The sequence below is a fragment of the Mesoplodon mirus genome (genome assembly GCF_964341445.2).
Source record: "Mesoplodon mirus genome assembly, chromosome: 19".
NCBI lineage: Eukaryota > Metazoa > Chordata > Mammalia > Artiodactyla > Ziphiidae > Mesoplodon > Mesoplodon mirus.
The window spans coordinates 49410691-49434254 of NC_138995.1; the positions used below are offsets into that span (position 1 = coordinate 49410691).

Sequence of the window (23564 nt, forward strand, 5' to 3'; positions counted from 1 at the left end):
CTAAGATCCCACAGGCCTCATGGCCAAAAAACCAAAACAAAACAGAAGCAATATTGTAACAAGTTCAATAAAGACTTTAAAAGTGGTCCACATTAAAAAAAAAAAAAAAAAGACCCCGTACGTGTTCTGGGGGCTGCTGTCGACACAGACTCCTGCACGTGGCTGTCATGGTGTTCCCTCCCCAGCAAGTGACAGCCATATGGCATGTGACTGAGGAGGCCGGGGAAGGGTGGGGAAGGAGGGCGCCTCACTCCTGCTCATCGACCAGTTCAGCTGCTGGGGCAAAAGGTGGAATTTTTTCTGAAATCAACAGGGTGATGTCATGTCGGGGAAAGTGTTTCCCAGGTGGCTGGCAAGAGGCATGTGTCTGTGGTCGCATCTGTCCCACCTCCTGGACACACCTCTGCTGGCTGAGGGTGACACAACCCTGTTCCCTGTCACTCTGTTCCCGCTTATCTCTCCCGCCTTTTCGGCGCCACCACCTTCTTGGAAATGAGTTGGGCCAAAGGGGAGGGGGCTTAGCATCCCCGCCCCCCCCAGGAGGCCCCATAAAAGCAACTGTAACTGGGCTCCCAGACACCAGAGCAAGTCCTAGACGTAACAGAAGGACAGCCAGACGGACAGCACGATGGCACTGAACACGCAGATCCGGGCCATCTGCCTCCTGCTTCTCCTGGTCAGCCTGACCAGTGGCTTCATTCTCCCACCCCAGGTGAGAGCCCACAGGGTCTGGGCCCAGGAGGGCAGCCAGAATCGCAAGGGAGAGCCAGGCCCCTGGGAGGGGACAGTGGAGGGCACCAGGAGGCCCCAGCACGGGCCAGAGCTCAGGGCAAGCAAAGGGGGACAGGCAGCTGCTCGAAGTGCAGAGATGGGGTACTGAGTGGCAGGGACTGGGGGCCCTGATCTAATTCCACAGTTATTTATTGAGGGCCTACTCTGTGTTAAGTCCTCTTCTGGACAGTGGTGACCAAGCAGTGAACAAGGGAGATGAGAGAAGAATATTCTCGTGGAGCTTACATCCTCGTCAGGGAAATTAGTCAGTGAACTTAAAACAAGTAAACGCTTGTGTTTAATAAATGCTATTCGTGAATAACATAAAAGATGGTGGGAGAGTGATGATGTGGGTTGGCTTCTTTAGATGGCATCAAGGGCTGGCTCTTTTGTGAGAAAATGTTATTTGACCTATGACAGGGAGGAGAAGAGAAGGGGGCAGCCAGCCAAGACCAAGGTGGGGCAAGCATGGTGTCCCCGAGGACTAGAGGGCTTGGTAAGGGAAGGAGACGGTGCTTGGAGATGAGACCGAGGGGTGGCCATGCCACGTCTTGTGGGCAACTGTGCAAACGCTGATCTTCCTCCAAGCACAGGGGAAGCCCTGCAGGCTTTTAAGCCGAGATCTGACGGATAACACATGGGGAACGGGTTGTAAGGAACAAGATACAGGCAGGGACTGGCATCCAGGCCACGGAGAGTGCTACGGAAGAGTGAGCAGCTGTGGAGAGAGAAGACAGATCTGGGATGTTTGTAGGCAGGAGAACCACCCGTGGGAAGGTGCGGAAAGGCCAGAAAGTAAGGCCACTCCTAGGATTCCAGCTGAACCAGCGGACGCCAACCCCTGGGGAGGAGCTGGTCAGTGGGAGCGAGACTGAGAGTTCTGCCAGGGCCCTGCCGTCCTCAATTCCCCTTTTGCTTTCACAGACAAGACAGCTTGCAGACGTCCAGACCCAGGACACAGCAGGAGCCGCAGCTGGCTTGACGGTGAGGCCCCCTGGGACTCCCTTCAGAGCCTCCCACGCCTTCCCATGCCTACGCCCCCGCTCACTACCCTCCTTTCCCACAGCCCGTGTTCCAGAGGCTGAGAAGAGACACCCACTTCCCCATCTGCACATTCTGCTGCGGCTGCTGTGGTAAAGCAACGTGTGGGTTGTGCTGCAGAACATAGAGCAACCCCTGCCGCCCTGCCCCCAGTCCCTATTTATTCCTGCTACCCTCCAACCCTCAGTGAACGGTCTTGGAATAAAATGGCCGGTTATAGCTCTTATTTTCCAAACCAGAGTCCGTTGTCTTTTCTCCCTGCCAAAGGCCTATGCCAGAGGCTCGCTGTGGCCCCTGTCTTGGGAGGGCCAGTGCTCGGTGGGGTGTGCGGGGTTGGTGTGTACTGGGGGTTGCAAAGAAGCTTTTTGAAGGATATTTGGTCTCTGTTCTTCCCCATCTTTCCCCACTTCAAAAAACCTCGAATTTATGTTGCAACAGCAGGGAATGAAAGTTAAAGTTTCCTCCTTGCAATCTTCTTAAAACAGGGGTAAATTCACATGCCTAGCAAGGGTTCTCAGAGCAAAGTCTGGGGACTACTCCAGGGCTCCACAAGGTGGAAACTACTAAGATGTTTCCCGTCTTTCTCACTCTCGTTCCCTCATGAGTGGACAGCAAGGCGCCATGATGTGTGAGGATGTCATCCTTCTGACATCTGGTAGATTGTGTGCTTGTGTATCTTGTGCTTTAAAAATTTCTCAGTTTCAATTTCTAATAGATTAAGTACCTATAGATATAACTCACTAGAACACAAGGTTTTTGAAGTTCTCAATAAGTTTTCAGAGTATAAACGGGTCCTGAGACCAAAACACTTGAGAACCACTGGCCTTCAGGGACCACTGGGTGAAGTAAGTGAGTGAGATGTGATGGATTTGTTTCACAGGAGCGTCTTCACTTATATTCTCTCAATAACGACATACTTTGCATAGGAGATACATAGGACAATACTGTTCATCTCCATAAGGGGTTGAATTCCCTCCCTTTCTTCTTGAAAACTATCCCTCTCAATTTATCTGATTTCCCCACTTTTGATAGAAGAAGAAATGCAAGATGCATTTCACTGTCATCTTAGCCCATGAGAACACATCAGCGCTAGCATGATGATAAAGGGCCTTGGCCATTTGGCCTCAACGTTGCATAAAGATAGGGAGTGGCGAGGCCTGGGGCCCCATCTAAAGAGGGCTGCCAGGCATAGCTGCCGTGCCCACAGGCAGGCAACACATGGCTAGAGCGCCTTTTCAAGAGAAGGTGGCAATCCTTATTTTTATGTGAAATTTCCTGATTTTTAAAATATTGACAACTGATGAAAGGAATCTGATTTTTTTAAAATCAACACCCTGGGAGCCAAACTAAACCCAGCTGGGAGCCAGATCAGTCCCGTACACTACCAACTTCTGCCTCGGAAGCCACGAGAGGTTGGTCCTCTGGGAGAGGTTTTCCTGAACAGAGACTGAAGGATGGGGAGAGGAAGACTATTTGGGGAGCTTGGCCTCCTTTTAGCTGCGGGATCTCACGGGCATCCTCCTCTTGCTCTGAAACCCCACTTCCTCATCTGTAAAAGGACAGAAGCCTCTACAGTACTCAGCTCATTGGGCTGCTGAGATGCTCAGAGAGGGAGGAGTGTGAGTGGAAACTGTCAAATACCTCATCAATGGAAAGGATTCGGATTGACAGAGGAGGTGGAGGCCTCTCAGACCCTCCTGATAAATAAATACCGGGAGGTGGGAAACCCGAAATTGCTAATTGCACTTGATGACACCAGCGCTCTTCTCTCACCTTAGCTGGTCCTTCAGGTGGTCCTAGTGATGTGAGGCGGAGGCACACAAACGTTAGCATGCACCCGGCTCTCCTGGAGGGCCTGGTAAAATGCAGATTTGGCAGGTCTGGGGTGGGGCCTTAGAATGTGCATTTCTAACAAGCTCGCAGCTGATACTGCTGCTGCTGGCCTGGGGGCCACAGTTTGAAGACTCCTGCTGTTGAAGCTGCCAACTCTGGCTGAGGGCAGAGAGTGCCTCTGGGTTGGACCAAGCACCTGCTACCCGTCAAGAGCATGTGCAACGAGTGGGCCTGTGAAGGCTTGATTCTGCCCTGAGATCAATTTTGCTTGGTCTGCACAATGTTTTAGATAAAAATTGAGTTAATATCTAAAGATAGAGGTATTTCACATACAAATCTGAACTCCTGCTGTTATGGGCTGAACTATGTCTCTCTAAAATTTATACGTTGGGAATTCCCTGGTGGTCCAGTGGTTAGGACTAGGTGCTTTCACTGTGGTGGCTTGAGTTCAATTCCTGGTCGGGGAACTAAGATCCCACAAGCTGCACGGCAAAATAGAATAGAATAGAATAGAATAGAACGATTTATATGTTGAAGTCTTAACCCCCAGTGCGATTGTGTGGCATTTGGTGCTAGGGTCTTTACAGAGGTAATCACATTAAAAGGAGGTCATGGGGCTTCCCTGGTGGCGCGGTGGTTGAGAGTCCACCTGCCGATGCAGGGGCCACGGGTTCGTGCCCCAGTCCGGGAAGATCCCACATGCCACGGAGCGGCTGGGCCCGTGAGCCATGGCCGCCGAGCCTGCGCGTCCAAAGCCTGTGCTCCACAACGGGAGAGGCCACAACAGTGAGAGGCCCACGTACCGCAAAAAAAAAAAAAAAGGTCATTACGTTGGGTCCTAATACAATAGGACTGGTATTATAAAAAGTGGAAATTTGGACACAGAGACCCGCATATAGGGCAAACACCATGTGGACATGGAGACTTCTAGCCTCCAGCACTGTGAGACAATAAACTGTTTCTTTAGCCACCCAGTTTGTAAGACTTTGTCACAGTAGTCCTAGCAAACTAACACACCTGCCTTGCCTGGAAGGATCCGACGATCAGGTAGCACTGGTAGCTGGATCTGAGTTGCACGTCTCCTTTCTGCTGGCACATGCTCTCCGGTCCCCCCGTCCTCCCTTGGGCTGGAGACCTGAGTGCAGATCTCAGCGATAGAGCCCTCTGTGGGACTCACTCACGTGGACGTCCCGCCCCCAGGGACAGCCTTCATTCAGTTCACACCCGGAGAGACGATAGACCCACCCCCCCTAAACTGCTCGGGCACAAGACCCCAAGGTGGCTGGTGTTGATGCTGAAGGCTGTGACATATGAGTCCCCTAGGATCTCCATGTCCTCTCCCAAAGCCCAAGCACCAGGCCACTCTCTTGTCTGGAACCCGGGCGTTCAAGCCCCACCCCACTCTCAGTGGGCCTTTGTCCCTGACTGGGAAAGGCACGGGCAGAGTCTGACATCATGAAGCCCGAGGTGGGGGTGGGACTCCCCATCCCCCTCCATCCAGCCTTCTCTGACTCCTCACTCCCCAGTCTGAGGGATTTCCCCACCCATCACCCCCTGCACTCCGCCCCCCCGCCCCCCCGCTGGGGCCGGGTTCTCCCTTGGGAGAAAGGACCCTCCCCGCCTCCCTCCCTACTGCCCTGGCCTGAAGGAGGACAGAAGATGCCCCAGTGTGAGTGAACAGCTCATGATCAAACCACTACTCCACTTCATCTCACCACCATCACCACTGAAAGGTCATGACCAATGGGAGGGGCTGGGGTGGCAGGAGGATCACTGTGGACTCTGCACACAGAGGGTCCCTACCCAGCTCAGAGAGTCACCACAGCCCTGGCTGAGCACCCTCTGTGCACCAGGCACTGTTCTAGGGGATACAATGGTGAACAAGACAGACAGACAGACAGGCGGAAACCTGAGCTCAGATGCCAGTGGGGAAGCAGCTCACTGAGGGTGCAGGTTGGCAAATGGCGTGCTGAGGGCCATGCGAGGACTGGGCAGCATTTAAACAGAGGAACTTGGCTTGGTGAGAGGGGCCGGGCAGGCTTCCAGAGGAAGCAGCATCCAAGCTGGGAGCCAAAAGGCTGCACAGGCTATGGCCAGCAGCGGAGTGGGGAGTGGGATGGGGCAGGGGAGCTTTCTAGGAGGAAGGAAGAAGCGCCAAGGCCTCCAGTCAGGGTATTTGAGGATCACACATGCACCCACTCTGCATTTACGAATCTTAACTCTGCCAGGAGCCAGCCTCCCAGCAGGGTAGATTGGGCGTAAGCAGCCCAAACCCTGTCCTCCTGGAGGTCATGTCATCACGGGAGGAGACAGTCAACACATAAGGTTGTTTCCAGTGGCAAGAAGTGGCTAGAAGACAAGAGACCCGGATGTGGGTACCAAACGCGACACCCTCTAGAGAGGGTGGACGTGACTGCAGCCGAGAGTGAGATGTCCTGTCCCCTCCTCCTGGCCACACCGGCCTCCGTGGCCTCCCAGGCCCGGGGTTATCCCTAACACTGCCACCAAGATCCCCTAGATGCTGAGGACAATGCCTTCTGCTTTTCAGCCTGAGACTCCAGAGATCTTAGAGCACCCTCCCAGGGACCCAGAACCAGGGTACGCAGTGATGGAGGGGGGAATGAGTGAGGCAGCCACCCCCAGCCCCTCTAGGAAAGAGCTCGTAGAACCCAGGCATCAGGCTGCCCAGTTCAAGCAGTGGTGACAAGGGCCCTTTGTGCCCCCCTCCCCCGGGGGCAGGGAGGAGCTGGGCCTTGGAGGCAGGCGGCCCCTGGCACCCAGGGGGAGGGGAGGGGCTGGTAAGTGGGGGCCTAGACCCTGGGAGGCCAGGGGACTGCGAGCGGGGCCTGCGGAGCAGAGGGTGCTGAAGCAAGAGCATCAGGTGAGTACTGCGGCCTGGAGGGCTGTGGGGCGGGGAGAACAGAGGACCGGGGCTGAGAGCACGGGGCAGGGTTGCCCAGGGCATGTGCAATGCGAAGCGGTCTGGGCCGTGGATGGTGGCTGGGAACTGCCACTAATTTAGGGTGGGGGAGGGTGCTGCTTAGGATTGCTCTGGGCGTGGGCTGGGACCGTGGCAGGGATAGTGATGGGGCCTTGGGAAGAAACCAGAGAGAGAAAGAATGAAGCGCCCTCCTCAGCACCCCTCTGGTGGACGTTCTGCCCTGGGGCTCCTAAGTTTGTGGCAGATGGGGTGGAAGTCATCCAGGGACAGGTGAAGAGTGGAAGGATGCCCAGGTGATCAGACGTCTGCATCCTGCCATCTGGGAGGGTGTGGGCACAGGGGGCTGTGAGTGAGCAAGTTCTAGCACCTGAGCACACAACGGGGGCACGTGTGCACATGCACGTGCACCTCTCTTAGTGAGTCTTAATCCACATCAGCGTTTCTCCACCTTTATTTACACCCCACTAAGGAAGGCTTTTAGACCTGTTTTTCCTAATCCAACTCCCCCCATGAAATCTTAATATTATGGATAGACTGTATATGTTTATGTGCCGTGGCCCTTTAGAGAGCCACAAACCACTGTAATAACAAAGACTTTTCTGGACCCCACCCCAAGAACCAATTTTCACCCCCATTCAGAATGCATGGTCTACACACTTGTTTCATACGTCTGCCCAGGCCCCGTGGCCCTCACCTGTGTCTACCTCCTGTACCTTCCTGTCGCAGGTGCAAAGGTGGCATCTGCCGCGTGTCCATCAGCATGTGTCTGAGTGGGTCTGTTCATAGCTGGTCCGAGTGTCTTTGCGAGCATGGCACGCAGGCAGGTCCGTGTGTATGCCCAATTGCCATGCCTATGCCCGTCCAGGTGTGTGGTAGGCAGGAGGATGCAGGTGTGTGTGTGTCTGCTGCACGGGGGTCTCGGTGCCTGTCGGTGTGTGCAGAGCCCTGATCGGTGTTATTGTGCGAGCCTGCTCCTTCTGGCTGGGTCCAGATCTGTCACATTTCATGCCAGCATTTGCATGCATCTGACTGCATGCGTCTGTCCGTGGGAAGAGAGTGTCAAAGGCCAGGAAAAGCAGCCACTTGGAAACACTGGGTCCAACCCTGAGGCGACCCACAGAGGAGCTGGGTGCCAGGGAGTCACTAACCCCAATCCCTGGTCCTTCCTGGCTCCACTCAGAGCCCAGCCAGGCTCGCCCAGCTCTTCCCTCACCCCCATCTACCCCAGAAGCCCCCCAGGATGAGGCACCCTCACCCTGAGGGAACAGGGCTCTTTTGTACCGGGCTCTCGCCTCTGGAGGGTGGGGACACCAGGGGCCATCTGTAGGGTGGGAGAGGGCGGCAGGAATTCACGCGGCATGTTGGGAATGCTGATGCTGTGAAACCCAGTCATTGATGGGGCTGGGTCCCTGCCTCCCACCCCCAGGCCTCAGCCGTGGGACATGTGCTCCCTCACCGCGTTCACTCCCCCTGCCTCCCCCCACCCCAAAGCTCTGCTACTCCCCTTTTCTTCCCGAGAGTTCTCCTCCATCGCAGCTCGCCTCGGGAGGTGACCACAGAGTAGCTTTGAGGCTGTGTGGGAGGGTCCCAAGCATCCATGGGCAACAGAGACCATGTGGGCAGCCTACAGGATCTACTCACAGTAGATCCTGAAAGTGGGACGGGGAGGGGCAGGGGACCCTCAGGCCCCCACCTCCTTGCACCTGTCTGACTCTTGTTCCAGGTTGGCCGTCTGACAGCTTCAGGTGGGACCAGAAGACATTCCCAACTCAGGGAGACGGAGGTGAGGGGGAGGGTTACAAATTCCCCTTTCTCCTGGCTTCCCCTGCTTCCTGACGCTGGTCCAAACTTGCCTCTATCCTTACTTTTTGGAGATCCCCAAGGGCAGGATGGTGATGAAGATAATTATTAGCACGTCACTACCACATAGAGTCAGGACAGTTTGGTGGTGAAATCTGCAGACCTGGACAGGCAGACAGGGCTTGAATCCTAGCTCTGCCACTTACCTGCTGTGTGGCCTCGGGCAAGTTACTCAACCTCTCTGGACCTCAGCTACAAAGTGAGGATAACCATTGCACCTACCTCAAAGAGATCAAATGAATCTGTACAATAAAGTACTGGGGGTGGTTCATGGTTGATGCCCATAGATGTGTTTGTGATTATAAATAATAATAGCAGCAGTGGCTAACATCTGAACAGGCTGCTTCCTAAAGCCTTACTAGAAGCACCCTTTTCACTTCCCCTGGCCTTTAACCCTCTTCTCTCTTCTCCCCTATCCAGCTGTTGCTCACTTGCTGTACAAAATGATATTCCTCACGGCGCTGCCTCTGTTTTGGATCATGATTTCAGGTAATGCCTGGGGGTCTGGGGCTCCTGGGGTCTTGGCCCCTGAGCAGGCTGGGGTTGATTCTGTGGGACCCTGGACCCCGCCCCCGCCCCGCAGGGCAGTGGAAGGTGATGGGAGCAGGGGGGTTGGGGGCATCTGGGCAGGACATGTCCCTCAGCCTCAACGGTCCTGCTTGCCCACAGCCTCTCGCGGGGGTCACTGGGGGGCCTGGATGCCCTCGTCCATCTCGGCCTTCGAGGGCACGTGCGTCTCCATCCCCTGCCGCTTCGACTTCCCCGACGAGCTGCGGCCAGCTGTTGTGCACGGCGTCTGGTACTTCAATAGCCCCTACCCGAAAAACTACCCACCAGTGGTCTTCAAGTCACGCACCCAAGTCGTCCACGAGAGCTTCCAGGGCCGCAGCCGCCTCCTGGGGGACCTGGGCCTGCGCAACTGCACCCTTTTGCTCAGCAACCTCAGCCCCGAGCTGGGCGGCAAGTACTACTTCCGCGGGGACCTGGGGGGCTACAACCAGTACACCTTCTCCGAGCACAGCGTCCTGGACATCATCAGTGAGTTCCCAGGGGGTGTGCAGATGCCGTGGGGCTGGGGCCATGCAGGGGGCACAGGGGGAGCAGGAAGTCCTCCTGGCACCTTTCCAGGGATGTCTAGCTGGCAGGACCAGGGACTTGTTGGTTTGGCTGGGGGGAGGGGTGCAAACCCCCTGCTCACACGGACCACGCAGATGACTGAAACAGGCAAAGCAGGGCTCTCAGAGGAAAGCAGTGCTCTTACTCTTCCAGAAACACCTGGGGTAAAGGCAGGGGGCCCACGGGTTGGGGTCAGGCCTCTGGATTCCTATGTTAGCTGGGCTACTGAGGGCAAGTTACTTAACTTCTCTGGGTCTTGTTTTCCTCTTCTGTAAAATGGGGTTAAGGACAGCACTCAAAGTTCAATGAGGGAATAGTTGTCAAGTGGGCAAAGCAGTGCCTGGCACATGGCGCCCAGCTCTATCTAAGTCGTGCTGGGTGAGAATGCAGGGTCATTGCTGTCAAGCATTATGAGTTTTCCAGTTGTTTGTTTGTTTGTTTGTTTTGGGGTTTTTTTGGCTGTGCTACATGGCATGCGGGATCCTAGGGACCGAACCCGTGCCCCATGCAGTGGAAGCACAGAGTCCTAACCACTGAAACACCAGGGAATTCCCGAATTTTCAAAGGGAACTGTGTACTTTTCTATGTTCTTTCAACATCAGCTGCTGATTCAGATACTTTTTTAAAAAATACCCTAAATTTAGGTCAAATAAAATGCAGCTCTGGGCCAGTTTTGGCAATTAGAGTAGGGTCTACTGCTTCATTTCTGAGAGGCCCTGAGAGGCATGGAACCCTTAGACTCAGGTTTGCCATCAGCTCTGAGTCTATACGAGGAGCCAGATTACAGCCCTGATGCAGAAAGAGAGCCCCCCCTTCCGCTGCCAGGCACAGCCAGACAGCTCCAGGACACATCACACACACACACACACACATACACACACACACGCACGTGGAAGGTAAACCAAAGCAAACATGGGAAGGAGAGAGGTTTCTTGAGGAATATAATGTAGTGTCCAGAGCACAGACGATGAAGCCAGAGTGACAGGGATGGAAGCTCAGTTTTACCCCATGCTAGCTGTGGCCTCAGTTTCCTCATCCGCAAAATGAGCAAAATAACATTACCCACTTTCTACTTTCGGCATGGCTGGAAGAACTGGCAAGTTACACACAGTAAAGTCCTCAGACCACTATATTGTTGTTTCCGTTATTATTACATCTGCGGTTGGATCTGCGGAGGGCTTCTGGGTGAAGGGTACCCAGGAGGAGAGAAGGTTGTAGGGAATTCTGCATCCAAGGATGGGGAGGGGACCGGGTACCAGAACTGGAGTCGGACAATGCAGGTGTCCGATGCTGTTTCCCTCACCCTCCATCTCCCCGTCTCACTTAGACACCCCCAACATCATGGTCCCCCCAGAGGTTGTGGCAGGCACAGAAGTGGAGGTCAGCTGCATGGTGCCTGACAACTGCCCCGAGCTGCACCCGGAGCTGAGCTGGCTGGGCCACGAGGGGCTCGGGGAGCCGGCTGTGCTGGGGCGGCTCCGCGAGGACGAGGGCACCTGGGTGCAGGTGTCGCTGCTGCATTTCGTGCCCACCAGGGAGGCCAACGGCTACCGGCTGGGCTGCCAGGCCTCCTTCCCCAACACCACCCTGCAGTTCGAGGGCTACGCCAGCCTGGACGTCAAGTGTGAGCCTGGGTGCGGGCCGGGGGGCGGGCCGGGGGCGGGGTCTGCGGCATGTGCCCGCTGACGTCCTGTGTCTCCGGCACCGCAGACCCCCCGGTGATCGTGGAGATGAACTCCTCGGTGGAGACCATCGAGGGCTCCCACGTCAGCCTGCTCTGTGGGGCGGACAGCAACCCGCCGCCGCTGCTGACCTGGATGCGGGACGGCACGGTGCTCCGGGAGGCGGTGACCGAGAGCCTGTCCCTGGAGCTGGACGAGGTGACGCCCGCAGAGGACGGCGTCTACGCCTGCCTGGCTGAGAACGCTTATGGCCAGGACAACCGCACCGTGGGGCTCAGCGTCATGTGTGAGTCGCCGCCCCCGCCCGGGGCGGAGCTGGGGGCCCAGTGGGGGGGCGGTGGGCACCATGCCCGTGGTTGAGGTGGAGATGGAGAGGAGGTTGCGGGTTAAGGAGTTCCTTCGTTTTTCCCACGAGTCTCTGCACCACTGTCCTCGCTAGGGCAAGATGGGAAGAGACAGAGGTAATCCCTGCCCCCCAGGAAAGCCTGTTAAATTCAGTTTCCTGCGGGTAGAGCTGGGCCTGGCTCCGGGAATCTGCATTTTAAAATGAGCCCCATTGCAGTTCTGATGGGAGGGCTGAGGAGAACCCAGGCCTCACCCAGCCCCTGAACATTATGGGGCCCCAGGGAGAGGGGGCCCGTCAGACAGGATTCTTAGCAAGGAGCCAAGGAGAGGTCATTCATTCATTCATTCATTCACAAATATTTATTGAGGCAAAGTGCCCAGGGCTGGGGATAATAAAAATAACAGCACCGGCCAACATTTACTCAGCAGTTTCTGAGTGCCGTCCACAAATACTCTTCCCCTGGGGCCTCCCCACGGCTGGCTCCTACTCACCTCCTTCTAGGCTGACTGCCGCCCTCCCTCACCATCCTAGTTAAAACTGTCATGGGCCTTCCCTGGTGGCGCAGTGGTTGAGAGTCCGCCTGCCGATGCAGGGGACATGGGTTCGTGCCCCGGTCCGGGAGGATCCCGCGTGTCGCGGAGCGGCTGGGCCCGTGAGCCATGGCCACTGGGCCTGCGCGTCCGGAGCCTGTGCTCCGCAGCGGGAGAGGCCACAGCGGTGAGAGGGCTGCGTACCGCAAAAAAAAAAAAAAAAAAACCTGTCAACTACCCCGATTTCCCATCCCACCTTTAGTTTTCCGCAAAGCACTTATCCCCACCTTGCCAACTATATGTTTGATTTCCTTATATAGCATCTGTCCACATGGGCAGGGATCTTCATCTACCTTGTTCAGGCTAAAACAGTGCTTGTCACAGTTGGTTCTCAGTGACCCCTGTGAGGTTGGGAATATTATTAAGCCCATTTTCCAGATAAGGAAAATGGGGCCCAGAGGGGTTTAGACATGGGTCCGCACACAGCTGGGAACGGGTAGAGCCAGGGTTCAAACACAAGCACTGTAGCTGCAGAGCCCCGTCTTCGTAAACGAGACAGCCAGGCCTGGGGTTACCTGAGCCATCCTGAGCTGGTGTGCCCTGACTGGGGTGTCGGGGGTCATATTTGGGGGTGGGAGCTTCTGACCATCGGCCCCCTGTCCTGCCCCCCAGATGCACCCTGGAAGCCGACGGTGAACGGGACAGTGGTGGCCGTGGAGGGGGAGACAGTCTCCATCTTGTGCTCTACACAGAGCAACCCGGATCCTATTCTTACCATCTTCAAGGAGAAGCAGATTCTGGCCACGGTCATCTATGAGAGTGAGCTGCAGCTGGAGCTGCCTGCCGTCATGCCTGAGGATGATGGAGAGTACTGGTGCGTGGCTGAGAACCAGTACGGTCAGAGGGCCACCGCCTTCAACCTATCCGTGGAGTGTGAGTACTCCCCTGCATCCGCTGCCCCTGCTGAGGGCAGCCAGGCTTGATTCCTGCCCACCCACCCCTGTGGTAGACGGCTCAATGGGGGACACCCAGGTTACCGGGAGGTACCCATGCCTCCCAACCAGGGGTAAGCTTCGCTCCAGCAGATGAGGATGAGGAAGCGAGGGAAGCAGAATCCATAACAAGAAAATACAAGTCCCACCTGAGAATACGGTATCCCCACATCCTGGTGTGGGCTTTTGACCAAGGAGATTTCTGAATCCTGTGGCCACAGCCCCTTTGCGTTAACTAAAAGAATAACCATGACCTCTAACCCTTGTGGAGCATCGCTAGGCACCAAGCAATTTTGGAAGCTCTGTACAGGGACCCACTCTTTCGTTTTTTTTACATCCAATGAGGGAGGTTCTTTGACTGTCTCCAGTTTCCAGAGAAGGAAACTGAGGTCCTGAGAGGTTATGTCACTTGCCCAAACTGACACAGCCAGAAAACGGCAGAACTGAGATTCAAATACAGTGGTCTGGTTCCACTCTTCTGTACTGCCCATTGACCTCATCCTATGTTATGACATCAGAATACATTGATCAAGCCGTTGTTATGTGCACGGGCTGTGTGGCTCAGTGGGAGGTGGGGGGTAGGACCAAGAGGACACCAAGCGTATTAACAGATAATAGTACAGTCAGAGAGATGAGACGGACGCATATAAAAAGCTAACTGTCTTGGGAATGAAGCCCATTGTTCCACTGCCAACCAGAGCCCTTCCCAACCTTCCATGGACATCACCGCCAACACCCCACCCCCACCCCGGCCATCACTCGGGTCATAGCTCCCAAGTTGCAGTTTCCACTCCCCCTCGTCCAGCAACTCCCTCTGGAATGTCACCTTCGTAGTTCCATTCCCCCTGCTTCCTCCCCAGCTCCAGCCTGGCCTCTGGCACTTGTCTCCAAATTATTCCACCTACAATGGTCCCTACCACAGAAGCTTGCCAGAAGGTTTTGAGCACAGTCCGTATACTCAATATGGCATGTGGCTGTAGTCAGCAGGGACAGATTATTCCTGGAGTGCCATCTTCCAGGGCAAGGTGATGGCCACCACTGCCCTGCTAACCTTTCCTCTCTGGGCACCTTCCTTCCCAGTCTGTGCTCGCTCGCAGCATCCAACGTGATCATGCATATGGGTTGTGCGGGTACCCCGCCTACTCCATACATGCCCACCCTTCTGCCTCACACTTTTCGCCGTTAAACCTATATCCCAAGCCAGGGGTTCTTAGGTGTAGAGTCAGAGAACCCCCTGAGAATCTGATGGAAACCTCTGATCATACACACACCTCCAGCTCACGAATGTTTTCAGTCACAGACCCTCCTGTATAATAAGAGTGGTGACAGCAAACGATCATTAAGGGCCTACTCTGGGCCAGGATTGCATCCCCTGCACGTGTTATTTTGCTGAGCCCTTGTGGTCGCCCCTTGAAGCAGCTACGTGTTATCGTCATCCCCTTTGAGGAGAAACTGAAGGTCAGAATTCCCCAAGGCCATGCAGCTGGAAGGCTGGCCAGTGCCAGGATTCTTCTGGACTCCTGTCTACCCAGTTCTTAAACCTCTGGCTGCTTCATCTCCCCTGCAGTGCTTGGTACCCAAGGTACTCAAGGCCTTCAATCTGCCGGAGGGGAGAAGCAGCTGTGCCTCCCACCCCACCCCTGCTGAGCCGGTCACTGGGCTCCAAGGCCTGTGTCGCTGTGCTTGCCCTCTGGGTGTCCGGCTTCAGGCCCCTCTCTGTCCCCAAAGTCTGCGTCCCCTAGCACCGGGGCTTCCGTGCTCGCTGACAATGGTGGGTGCTCCTGAGCGGGGCGGGGGCGGGGTGGGGTGCTGGGTCCCAGCACAACGTGGGACCTTCAGGGCACTCACCTCACTGAGACCTTGTGATGACTAGAAGACTGGTTTCAGCCCTTTGCGCATATTGACCTATTTCATTCTCACAACAATGCGATTGGGGGCAGGGACTGCCCTTCCCCCGTTTAATAGGAGGAAACGGAAATGTTACTGGTGTCCAGCACCCGACAGAGCTGAATTGACCTGGGTCCGAATCCCAGCTCTGTCTCCATCTTGTGATGGAGACGTGCTGTGTGATCCCAGACGAGTGGCTTCACCTTTGCCGAGCCCCGATTCTCTTCTCTGAAAAACGGGTATGACAGTATCTTACACTAAGGGAATTATGGTGAGCGCCCATAGTGCCCGACATGTTCCCTGTGCCCCGTAAGTCTTAGACATCCTCTTAGGTTCCCACTCATCTCTCCTTTGAACTCCTGGTTGGGTATCCGCCTGCCTTCCTGCTGCCAAGGCTTTGCTCACTTGCTTCCTCTGCTGGAATGGTTCGATCCCTGGGTGGGATGTTAAGCTTTCTTTCTTTTTTTCTTTTCTTTTCTTTTCTTTTTCCCGCTGTATAGGGTCTTCGTTGCTGCACGGGCTTTCTCTAGTTGCGGCAAGCGGGGGCTACTCTTCGTTGTGGTGTGCAGGCTTCTCATTGCGGTGGCTTCTCTTGTTGCAGAGCGTGGGCTCTAGGCACACGGACTTCAGTAGTTGTGGCTCGTGGGCTCTAGAGCGCAGGCTCAGTAGTTGTGGTGCATGGGCTTAGTTGCTCTGTGGCATGTGGGATCTTCCTAGACCAGGGATCGATCCCATGTCCCCTGCATTGGAAGGCAGATTCTTAACCATTTCACAACCAGAGAAGTCCCTAAGCATTTTTTTTTTTTTTTTGGCGGTACGCGGGCCTCTCACTGTTGTGGCCTCTCCCGTTGCGGAGCACAGTCTCCGGACGCGCAGGCTCAGGGGCCATGGCTCACGGGCCCAGCCGCTCCGTGGCATGTGGGATCTTCCCGGACCGGGGCACGAACCCGTGTCCCCTGCATCGGCAGGCGGACTCGCAACCACTGCGCCACCAGGGAAGCACCCCTAAGCTTCCTTTTCAACACACTCATGTGCCCACTTCAAAACAGAGTCCTGTAGCCCCTTGCAAGTCAAGGACCATTACCCCTCTATGCGCATATGAGAAGTCCATCTCGGAGGCCCAGGAAGCTGAGTGGCCTGATGAGGGCCACCAGCCAGTAGATGGCAGAGCTGAGACTCAAGCCAAAGCTGTCCCACCCCAAACTCCCCATCCTTTGTGGGACCTGGGGTTTATCTAGTGTCAATCAGGGTTTCATAGGTCGCGAGGCTGCCGGCAATGCTGCAAAGATGCTGAGCACATGCAACAGGGTGTCAGCGTTCTCGCAACACTGTCACAACAGTACCAGCGGTGCAGTCTTGAATGAAAGGAGTTTTAAAAAATTAGTCACTGTCTGTTCAGGTTTGTCATTACTAATTTACTCTGTGGTGTGTTAATTTGTTAATACCTCAGCAAGCATAGTGCGCGTCTGCCTCAACAGAATTTGGAATATTTCACTGTTAATTTACTAGACGTAGAGATATGTAGACATTGAGGTTCCAAATGGAATGATCCCTATTGCAGATACATGGGTCATGTGACTCCCAGCTCCCTCGCTGTTACCTGCATATTCCTTTTTTACTGGAAATTGAAAGTAAGTGGGGTGGGTGGGTCAAGGATCTTTTGCCCATGTGGAAGTGGGTTTTGCTCAGGGCTGAGAACCAGAGGTCAGTCTAGAGGAAGCAGAGGGGAGTGCCAGACTCTCCATGAGGCAAAGAGAACATACTTTAAAAAGCAACTTTCAATATTCTATTATAATTTCATATTTTGGAAAATGAAAGGAAAAAAAAATACCAGTATCGTTTTTGTAATTTAAATGGCAGCAAAGCAAAGCTCAACAAAATGATCTTGGGTGGAGGGTGGTACCTGGTACCACGGGGAATCCTGTGACGCAGGGAGGGTCAGGATGCAGGGGGCTCCAGGGAGTGAGCAGGGGCATCTGTAGGATGGCCTGGAAGGGGACCTGGCTGAACGCAGTAGTTCATCCAGTAAGTCTTCCCAGAGCTCCTGCCGGGTGAAAGGGATGTTCTAGGGACTTCCCTGGCGGTCCAGTGGTTAAGAACCCGCGCTTCCACTGCAAGGGACTTGGGTTTGATCCCTGGTCAGGGAACTAAGATCCTGCATGTCGTGTGGTATGGCAAAAAAAAAAAAAAAAAAAAAGAAAGTCATGTTCTAAGTGTGGGGGACAGAGTGGAGACTGAGCAAGAGCCTGTCTCGATGGAAATACAAGACCAACCACACCAGTGTATAACCCGGGTAGGGATAAGTGCTGGGGAGAAAACTCGAGTGAATGGTTAGTGAAGTGATGTGCAACTTACATGGGGTGGTCAGAGAAATAGACATGGTCTGTGCAGAAGCTGCCTGGAGTGAGGGCATGAGTTTGGCAGGTGTCAGGGAAGTGTTCCCCGCGGAGGGAGAAACGCAAAACCCCCCCTCCCCCACCCCAGCTGTTGGAAAAAGCTCCACAAGTATGAGAAACAAGCAAGGAGGCTGGCGTGGCTGGAAGGGAATGAGCCAGGGTGACAGCAAGAGATTAGAGCGTGGCTAAGTCCTGTGGGACCTTGCAGGCGAAGGCAAAGAATTGGGGTTTTATTCTAAGTGACACGGGGAGCAATTGGAGGGGGGGCTTTGAGCAGGCAGCACCATGATCTGATTTATGTTTCACAAGGTAAGCAGAGTTAGGGGGGATGTAAGAGAGAGTGCAGAGGGGAACAGGCAGCTCATCTCTGCGACAGTCAAGGAGCCCCCGAGGCCCTGTCTCTAGCCCGCGGGGTCTTGGTCTTGCCCCTGCAGTTGCCCCCGTGATCCTCCTGGAGTCCCACTGTGCGGCGGCCCGTGACACGGTGCAGTGCCTGTGCGTGGTAAAAGCCAACCCAGAGCCCTCCGTGGCCTTCGAGCTGCCCTCGCGTAACGTGACCGTGAACGAGACGGAGCGCGAGTTCGTGTACTCGGAGCGCAGCGGCCTCCTGCTCACCAGCATCCTCACGCTGCGGGGCCAGGCCCAGGCCCCACCCCGGGTCATCTGCTCGTCCCACAACCTCTATGGCACCAAGAGCCTGGAGCTGCCCTTCCAGGGAGCCCGTGAGTGGTGTGGCCTGGGGCTGGGAGTCAAGGGACAGACAGGGCCCCTCTTGGATCCAAGCTCCCCTCCCCAAGGCTGATCACCAGCCGCTGCGCGTGGGTCAGGCTGCGCAGTGGATCGGGTGGTAAAGATGCCCTTTCCAGCCAGTTAGGAGAGGCTGCCCCGAGCTTGCCTGTACTTTACCGGCCCCTCCAGCAACAAAGGCCTTCAGGCTAGCCAGTCAGTGCAAGGATATGCCAGCGGTGTAAATATTTTCCCTCTCACCCCTGCCCCAGCCTGTCTCCTAAGAACCCAGGTGTCTTCATTCCCACCAGCAGCCCTGAGGGAGCCTGGGTCTTCTCTTTCCTCAGATCGCCTGATGTGGGCCAAGATCGGGCCCGTGGGGGCGGTGGTTGCTTTTGCCATCCTAATTGCCATCATCTGCTACATCACCCAGACACGCAGAAAGTGAGTGGCCTTCCGGGCTGAGCTGGGGCGGGGTGGGGTGGCCTCCAAGGGCAGGGCAGGGGCAAGAGCAGTTGGAGGCTAGGGGTGGGCAAGGGAGGGCGGATTCTGCTCTGAGAATGTTTAGCTGGATGGAGGAGAGAGGGCCCCGGCTAACATGGGCCGCCGTGGTCGGGTCACGCATGCCAGCGCCTGGGCCGAGCACTTCTCACCAGTTAATACCTGTGCCCCGCATCCTGTGCTGTGGCCTCCTGCCACTCCGGTGTGATGGGGAGAGCCGGGACCCCTGGCTTGCAGCCAGAACATCAGTCACAGTTGGTTCCAGAAACCCCAACGATTACACGTATCTGTGGTATCGAAAACGCTCCTCAGGGACTTCCCTGGTGGTCCAGTGGTTGGCACTTCACCTTCCAGGGCAGGGGGTGCGGGTTTGATCCCTGGTCGGGGAGCTGGGATCCCACTTGCCTCGTGGCCAAAAGACCAAGATGTAGAACAGAAGCAATATTATAACAAATTTAATGAAAAGACTTTAAAAATGGTCCACATCAAAGAAATCTTAAAAAAACAGAACAAAACAAAATGCTTCCCAGTCCCAAGCCACATCCACCTGCCACAAGTGCGCTGCTGTTATTTTTCTTCCTTGTGGTGCGCACACATCGGCTCTCCTGACAATGAATTAATCTCCCGCTCCACATCCTGGCGGCAAGGGGTTGCGGATAGCCCCAGAGCGAATGAGGAGAACCCAGAGCAGCCAGGCTGGGGTCCTGAAAGTGGCAGAGACCAGGGCCCGGGTGGCTCATCCTCAGCTGGGAAGCAGAGGAGGGGTGGGCAGTGGTGGACAGGAAGAGGCTGCCCACCAAAGGGGCTGGCTGCCCATCTTAGAGAGGCGGGTGGGAGCAGCTCTGGGGTCCCTTGGGCCAAACTCCTTAGGTAGATGGGGTTGCAGATAGAGAGGGGAGTGGGGGGACCTGGGGGTCCCACTGGAGCTGACATGTCTTGCCCCGCAGAAAGAATGTGACAGAGAGCCCCAGCTTCTCAGCAGGGGACGAACCCCCTGTCCTGTTCAGCAGCGACTTCCGCATCTCTGGGGTGCCGGAGAAATATGAGGTGAGACCTGAACCCTGTGGCACCAGGCTAGCTGGAGATCCTGTGTGCCAGGGACCCCGAGGGCCTGGTGGGGACCTGGGAGACCCAGGGGCAGAGGGGGAGCTGGCCCCGCAGAAGGGAAGGAGGGGTCGTGTGGAGGACTGGCTTGGCCCTGGGCTGGGAAGGGATGCTCAGGCTGAGACCTGGCGGGGGGCTCTGGAGCTTGGGGCCCAAGAGAAGCCCTCATCCACCCCGCCTGCGTCTATGACTGCATTTCCTTCTCCAATAGTCCAGAGAGCTCTCTACCCTGGAATGAGCACCCCAGGAGGTAGGTTCTGGGGGCCTCAGTGTGCCCACCTCTGGGCCCTTGTTGGGCCCTGGGGTTGGCGTGCATGTGTGTGCGTCCCCGTCAGGCGTCCAGGTTGGTCCTCACTTCAGTCTGGCTCTGCCCAGCACTCCTGGCCTTGTCTATTCTGTCCCATTGCTGTTCCTCTGTGTGTCTGTGGCCACTGTCCTGTGTGTGTGTGTGTGTGTGTGTGTGTGTGTGTCCAAAGGTGGGGAGCAGGGATGGAAAACGTGACAGGGAAGCCAAAGTTGCACCCGCAGGATCTCCCAGGTTGACGAGGGGCACCACACCAGACCCAAACATACTGAGTCAGGCATTTGCAAAAATTGGGGAAGGTGGGCACCTGACCAGGTGGTTTTAATCTCAGAGCATGTTATGGACTGAATTCAGTGCCCCCCCCCAAATTCCTATGTTGAAGAAGTCTTCCTGGAGACGTTGAATTTGTGGGCGACTTTCAGGCTTGGCAGCGAGGAGGTTGTTTTGCGTAGGGGCATCGGCACAGGCAACAGCTCCAGACGGGGACCGGGGACCGTGGGGCTGGCTGGGCTGGCGGTCCTTAAGGAAGGAGGCTCACACAGGACTCAGCTCTGGGGGGTGCAAGCGACTCCAGCCTTTGCATCTGGCAAGGGTGGAACAGGACCTTCTAATGGGTTGGTTCCCTTCATAGAGTGACAGGCGCCTGGGATCTGAGAGGAGGCTGCTGGGCCTTCGGGGGGAACCCCCAGAGCTGGACCTGAGCTATTCTCACTCGGACCTGGGAAAACGACCCACCAAGGACAGCTACACCCTGACGGAGGAGCTAGCCGAGTATGCTGAAATCCGTGTCAAGTGAGGGAGCCGGGGGCGGCCCAGATGGCCACCACCCCTTCAGGACCCTCACTGGCCCCCACTGGCTGTGGGCTCCCTTCCTCCCCAAAGTGGCGGGGGCTGGGGCAGGAAAGGGACGGGGCAGATGACAGTGAGGTCCTGGGGGCCTGGCCTCCCCCTCCTTCCCAGCTGCCCCCGCCCTGCCAGCGCCCCAGCTCCGCATTGTGGCTCCCCTGTAACCTCCTTTAACCTCATCTGTCTGGAGGGGAGCCCGTCTGTCCGTGTTATTTATTGCTACCCCTGCCTGGTCTCTTGTCCCCATATCTGGCCTCAGGGCCTGTACGGAGGAACCTGAAATAAATGCCCTGAAGCCAAACACCTGTCTAGATCCTGATGATTTCAGACCCGTCCTTGGGGACTCTGCCACACCCCGCTCCTTGCCCTTCCCTGGGTCCTCAGGGATCCTAGCCCTGAGCCCAGGCTAGCCGCCCGTAAGTTGCTTCCACTCTGAGCTGGCAGCTGTGGGCTTGCTCTGGTCCACAGTAGGTCATGTTTGACGGCTGGGTGATTTCACATCACAACACTCATTCCTGCTCCTGCCACAGGTGGAGCAACTGACAGCCCCGGGCTTGCGCTTACACACTGCCACATCTCACTGAAAGAGATGGTGGCTGCTTCTTCTGAAGGGGCCTGGCTCCTGATCTGCCACACTGCTCATCATTTCCTGTTGTCCCACACCTGGCTGGCTTCACTCACTGACATCCCCCCTGTACCCTGTGGGTCGCGGCGGGGGGGCCTCAGGTCTCAGTGTTTCCTGAGCCTGTGTCGGTTTGACCACCGTGCCTCATATTCATGCTGTACTCTGCAGCTTCTATCTTTTTTCTTTTCCTTTTTTGAAAAAAAAAAAATTATTTATTTATTTATTTTGGCCATGCTGTGCAGCACGTGGGATCTCAGTTCCCTGACCAGGGATTGAACCTGTGCCTCCTGCAAGTGCAAGTGCAGAGTCCTAACCACTGGACCACCAGGGAAGTCCCAATCTTTCAAACTTCACTTGGTTCAAGAATTATCCATCAGGCATCAGGTGTGTATTGAAGCCCTTTAGGAAGCTCAGGCTATCCTGGGAAGGGACCTCCAGGACAGTCCTGTGAAGATGAGAACGCTGGGGCTCAGGCAAGCCAGGTGATTTTCCCAGGGTCCCAGAGCCAGGAAACGGTGTGGCCAGACCCTGGACTCAGGTCTTCTTGAATTTAAAGAAGGCCAGACTCACTGGCAGGAACTGGTATCAACAGCTAACATTTTTGCTGAGCGCTTACTACGTGCCATGTGGTTCTACCTGGTTTATATGAATTCATCTCCATTTGCTTTCCCTAACAGCTACGACAGTGGTTCTCCAAGTGGGGTGCCTGCATCAGCGGTAGCAGCCTCACCTGGGCACTTGTCAGAAAGGCAGATTCTCAGGCCCCACCCAGACTGCAGGAATCAAAACCTCTGGGCTGGGGCCCAGCAGTCTGTGTTTTGATGTATCCTCCTGGTGACTCTGATGCATGACGTTGAGAATCTGGAGGAGGCGAGGCATAGAGGCTGCATCACTTCCTCGAGGTCCTCCAGCTGCAGCCCCGACTTGAGCCCCCAGGGCCTGGCTCTGGAGCCCACACGCTGACCACTGTACGTCACTGCCGTTTCAGTGAGAAGCAGCAGGAGCTCATGGGTCTGAAGGTGCCGAGGGGGTGGTAAGAATAGAGCCACAGGGCTGAGGGCGATACCAGCGAGGTTCCTGAGGAAGGTGGTCCTGCCCTGGTTTTTGAAGAGGGCGGAGGATACAACAGAGGCCAAAGTCAAGGTCTAGAGGCAGAAATTACCAAACTGTGTTGGAAAGGAAGGTGACGAGGCTGCTTCGGCTGGAGTGGGATGTCCACGTGCATGAGAAAGGAAGAGAGGTGCGTGGTAACAGGGCTGTGGGCAGCGGGGCGGAACCCCACCCTGAGGCCTGCCCTTTCCTCACCGAGCTGGCAGTCATGCAGGGAGAAGGACATTAAATAAATGACCTCAGGCAGAACGCTTGGCTGCAAAGTGGGACCCCTGCTCCCAAGGAGAAGCACAGGGAAGGCTGGTAGAGCCTAGAATGGAAGTGTGACTTAGGGTCTCGGGGTTCGGGAGGCGTCCCTATGGAAGGAAAGTCACTCAGGGATGCCCTGTGTGAAGGCCCCAAGTGGGAATGTGTTTGGCAAAGTTCCAGGACCTGAAACAAGGCTGGAGTGGTCAGAGAGGGTGGCAGAGAACAGCAGGGGCTTCATAGCAGCCACACTAGACATTTCGACCAGAGCTCCTGCACACGTGCAGGGGCCCCGCCCTGACACACCTGTCCCCCGACAACAGGCCCTGGCTCCAGCAGGTCTGGCCTGGGAGGAATGACCCTAAGGACTTCACCCTGAGAGGCGGAGGAGTGTCAATAATCAGGGACGTACAGTCAGAGTAACCCTGTGCTGCCCGCGGTGCAGCCTGAGCGCCGCCCGGGTGAGCTGGGTGTCCCCAGGAGGGGTGTGGAGCGACGTTTACATGAATAGTCATGCTTTATTTAGTCTGTATCAGAGCAAAAGGAAAGCAGCATACCAAACATGATTTTTTGTTTTTTGATGAAAGCTTAGGATGAGGCTGAGTTTAAAAACCAATCAAGTGTATTGATTTAAAGAAATGTATGAAATAAAAGTGTTTCAGGTGGTTCACAGACAGGATAAAAGTCCTGAAGGTCACAGGCAAACC

At 55.6% G+C, this 23564-nt stretch overlaps 2 protein-coding genes across 4 annotated transcripts; both read left to right on the forward strand.

Moving 5' to 3' along the window:
• The first annotated feature begins 576 nt into the window (after positions 1-576).
• HAMP (hepcidin antimicrobial peptide) lies at positions 577-2047 on the forward strand. The gene is made up of 3 exons (XM_082605887.1): positions 577-712; positions 1696-1755; positions 1838-2047. Exons 1-3 carry the CDS (start codon positions 629-631, stop codon positions 1937-1939), a joined length of 246 nt encoding a protein of 81 aa, XP_082462013.1. The 5' UTR covers positions 577-628; the 3' UTR covers positions 1940-2047.
• A 6842-nt stretch (positions 2048-8889) lies between these two features.
• Positions 8890-20826, forward strand: MAG (myelin associated glycoprotein; the record flags this gene model as incomplete). Of its 3 annotated transcripts, XM_082605834.1 has the most annotated exons (10): positions 8890-8935; positions 9116-9484; positions 10890-10942; positions 11069-11186; positions 11273-11530; positions 12793-13053; positions 17830-18117; positions 18469-18565; positions 19570-19669; positions 20662-20826. In XM_082605834.1, the coding sequence occupies 10 exons, from the start codon at positions 8890-8892 to the stop codon at positions 20824-20826; spliced, it is 1755 nt and encodes a 584-aa protein (XP_082461960.1). The 3 variants fall into 3 exon arrangements, with proteins under 3 accessions (XP_082461960.1, XP_082461958.1, XP_082461959.1); XM_082605832.1 differs by having other exon boundaries at positions 10890-11186; XM_082605833.1 differs by having other exon boundaries at positions 10890-11186; positions 19570-19663.
• Between the last annotated feature and the right edge of the window lie 2738 nt (positions 20827-23564).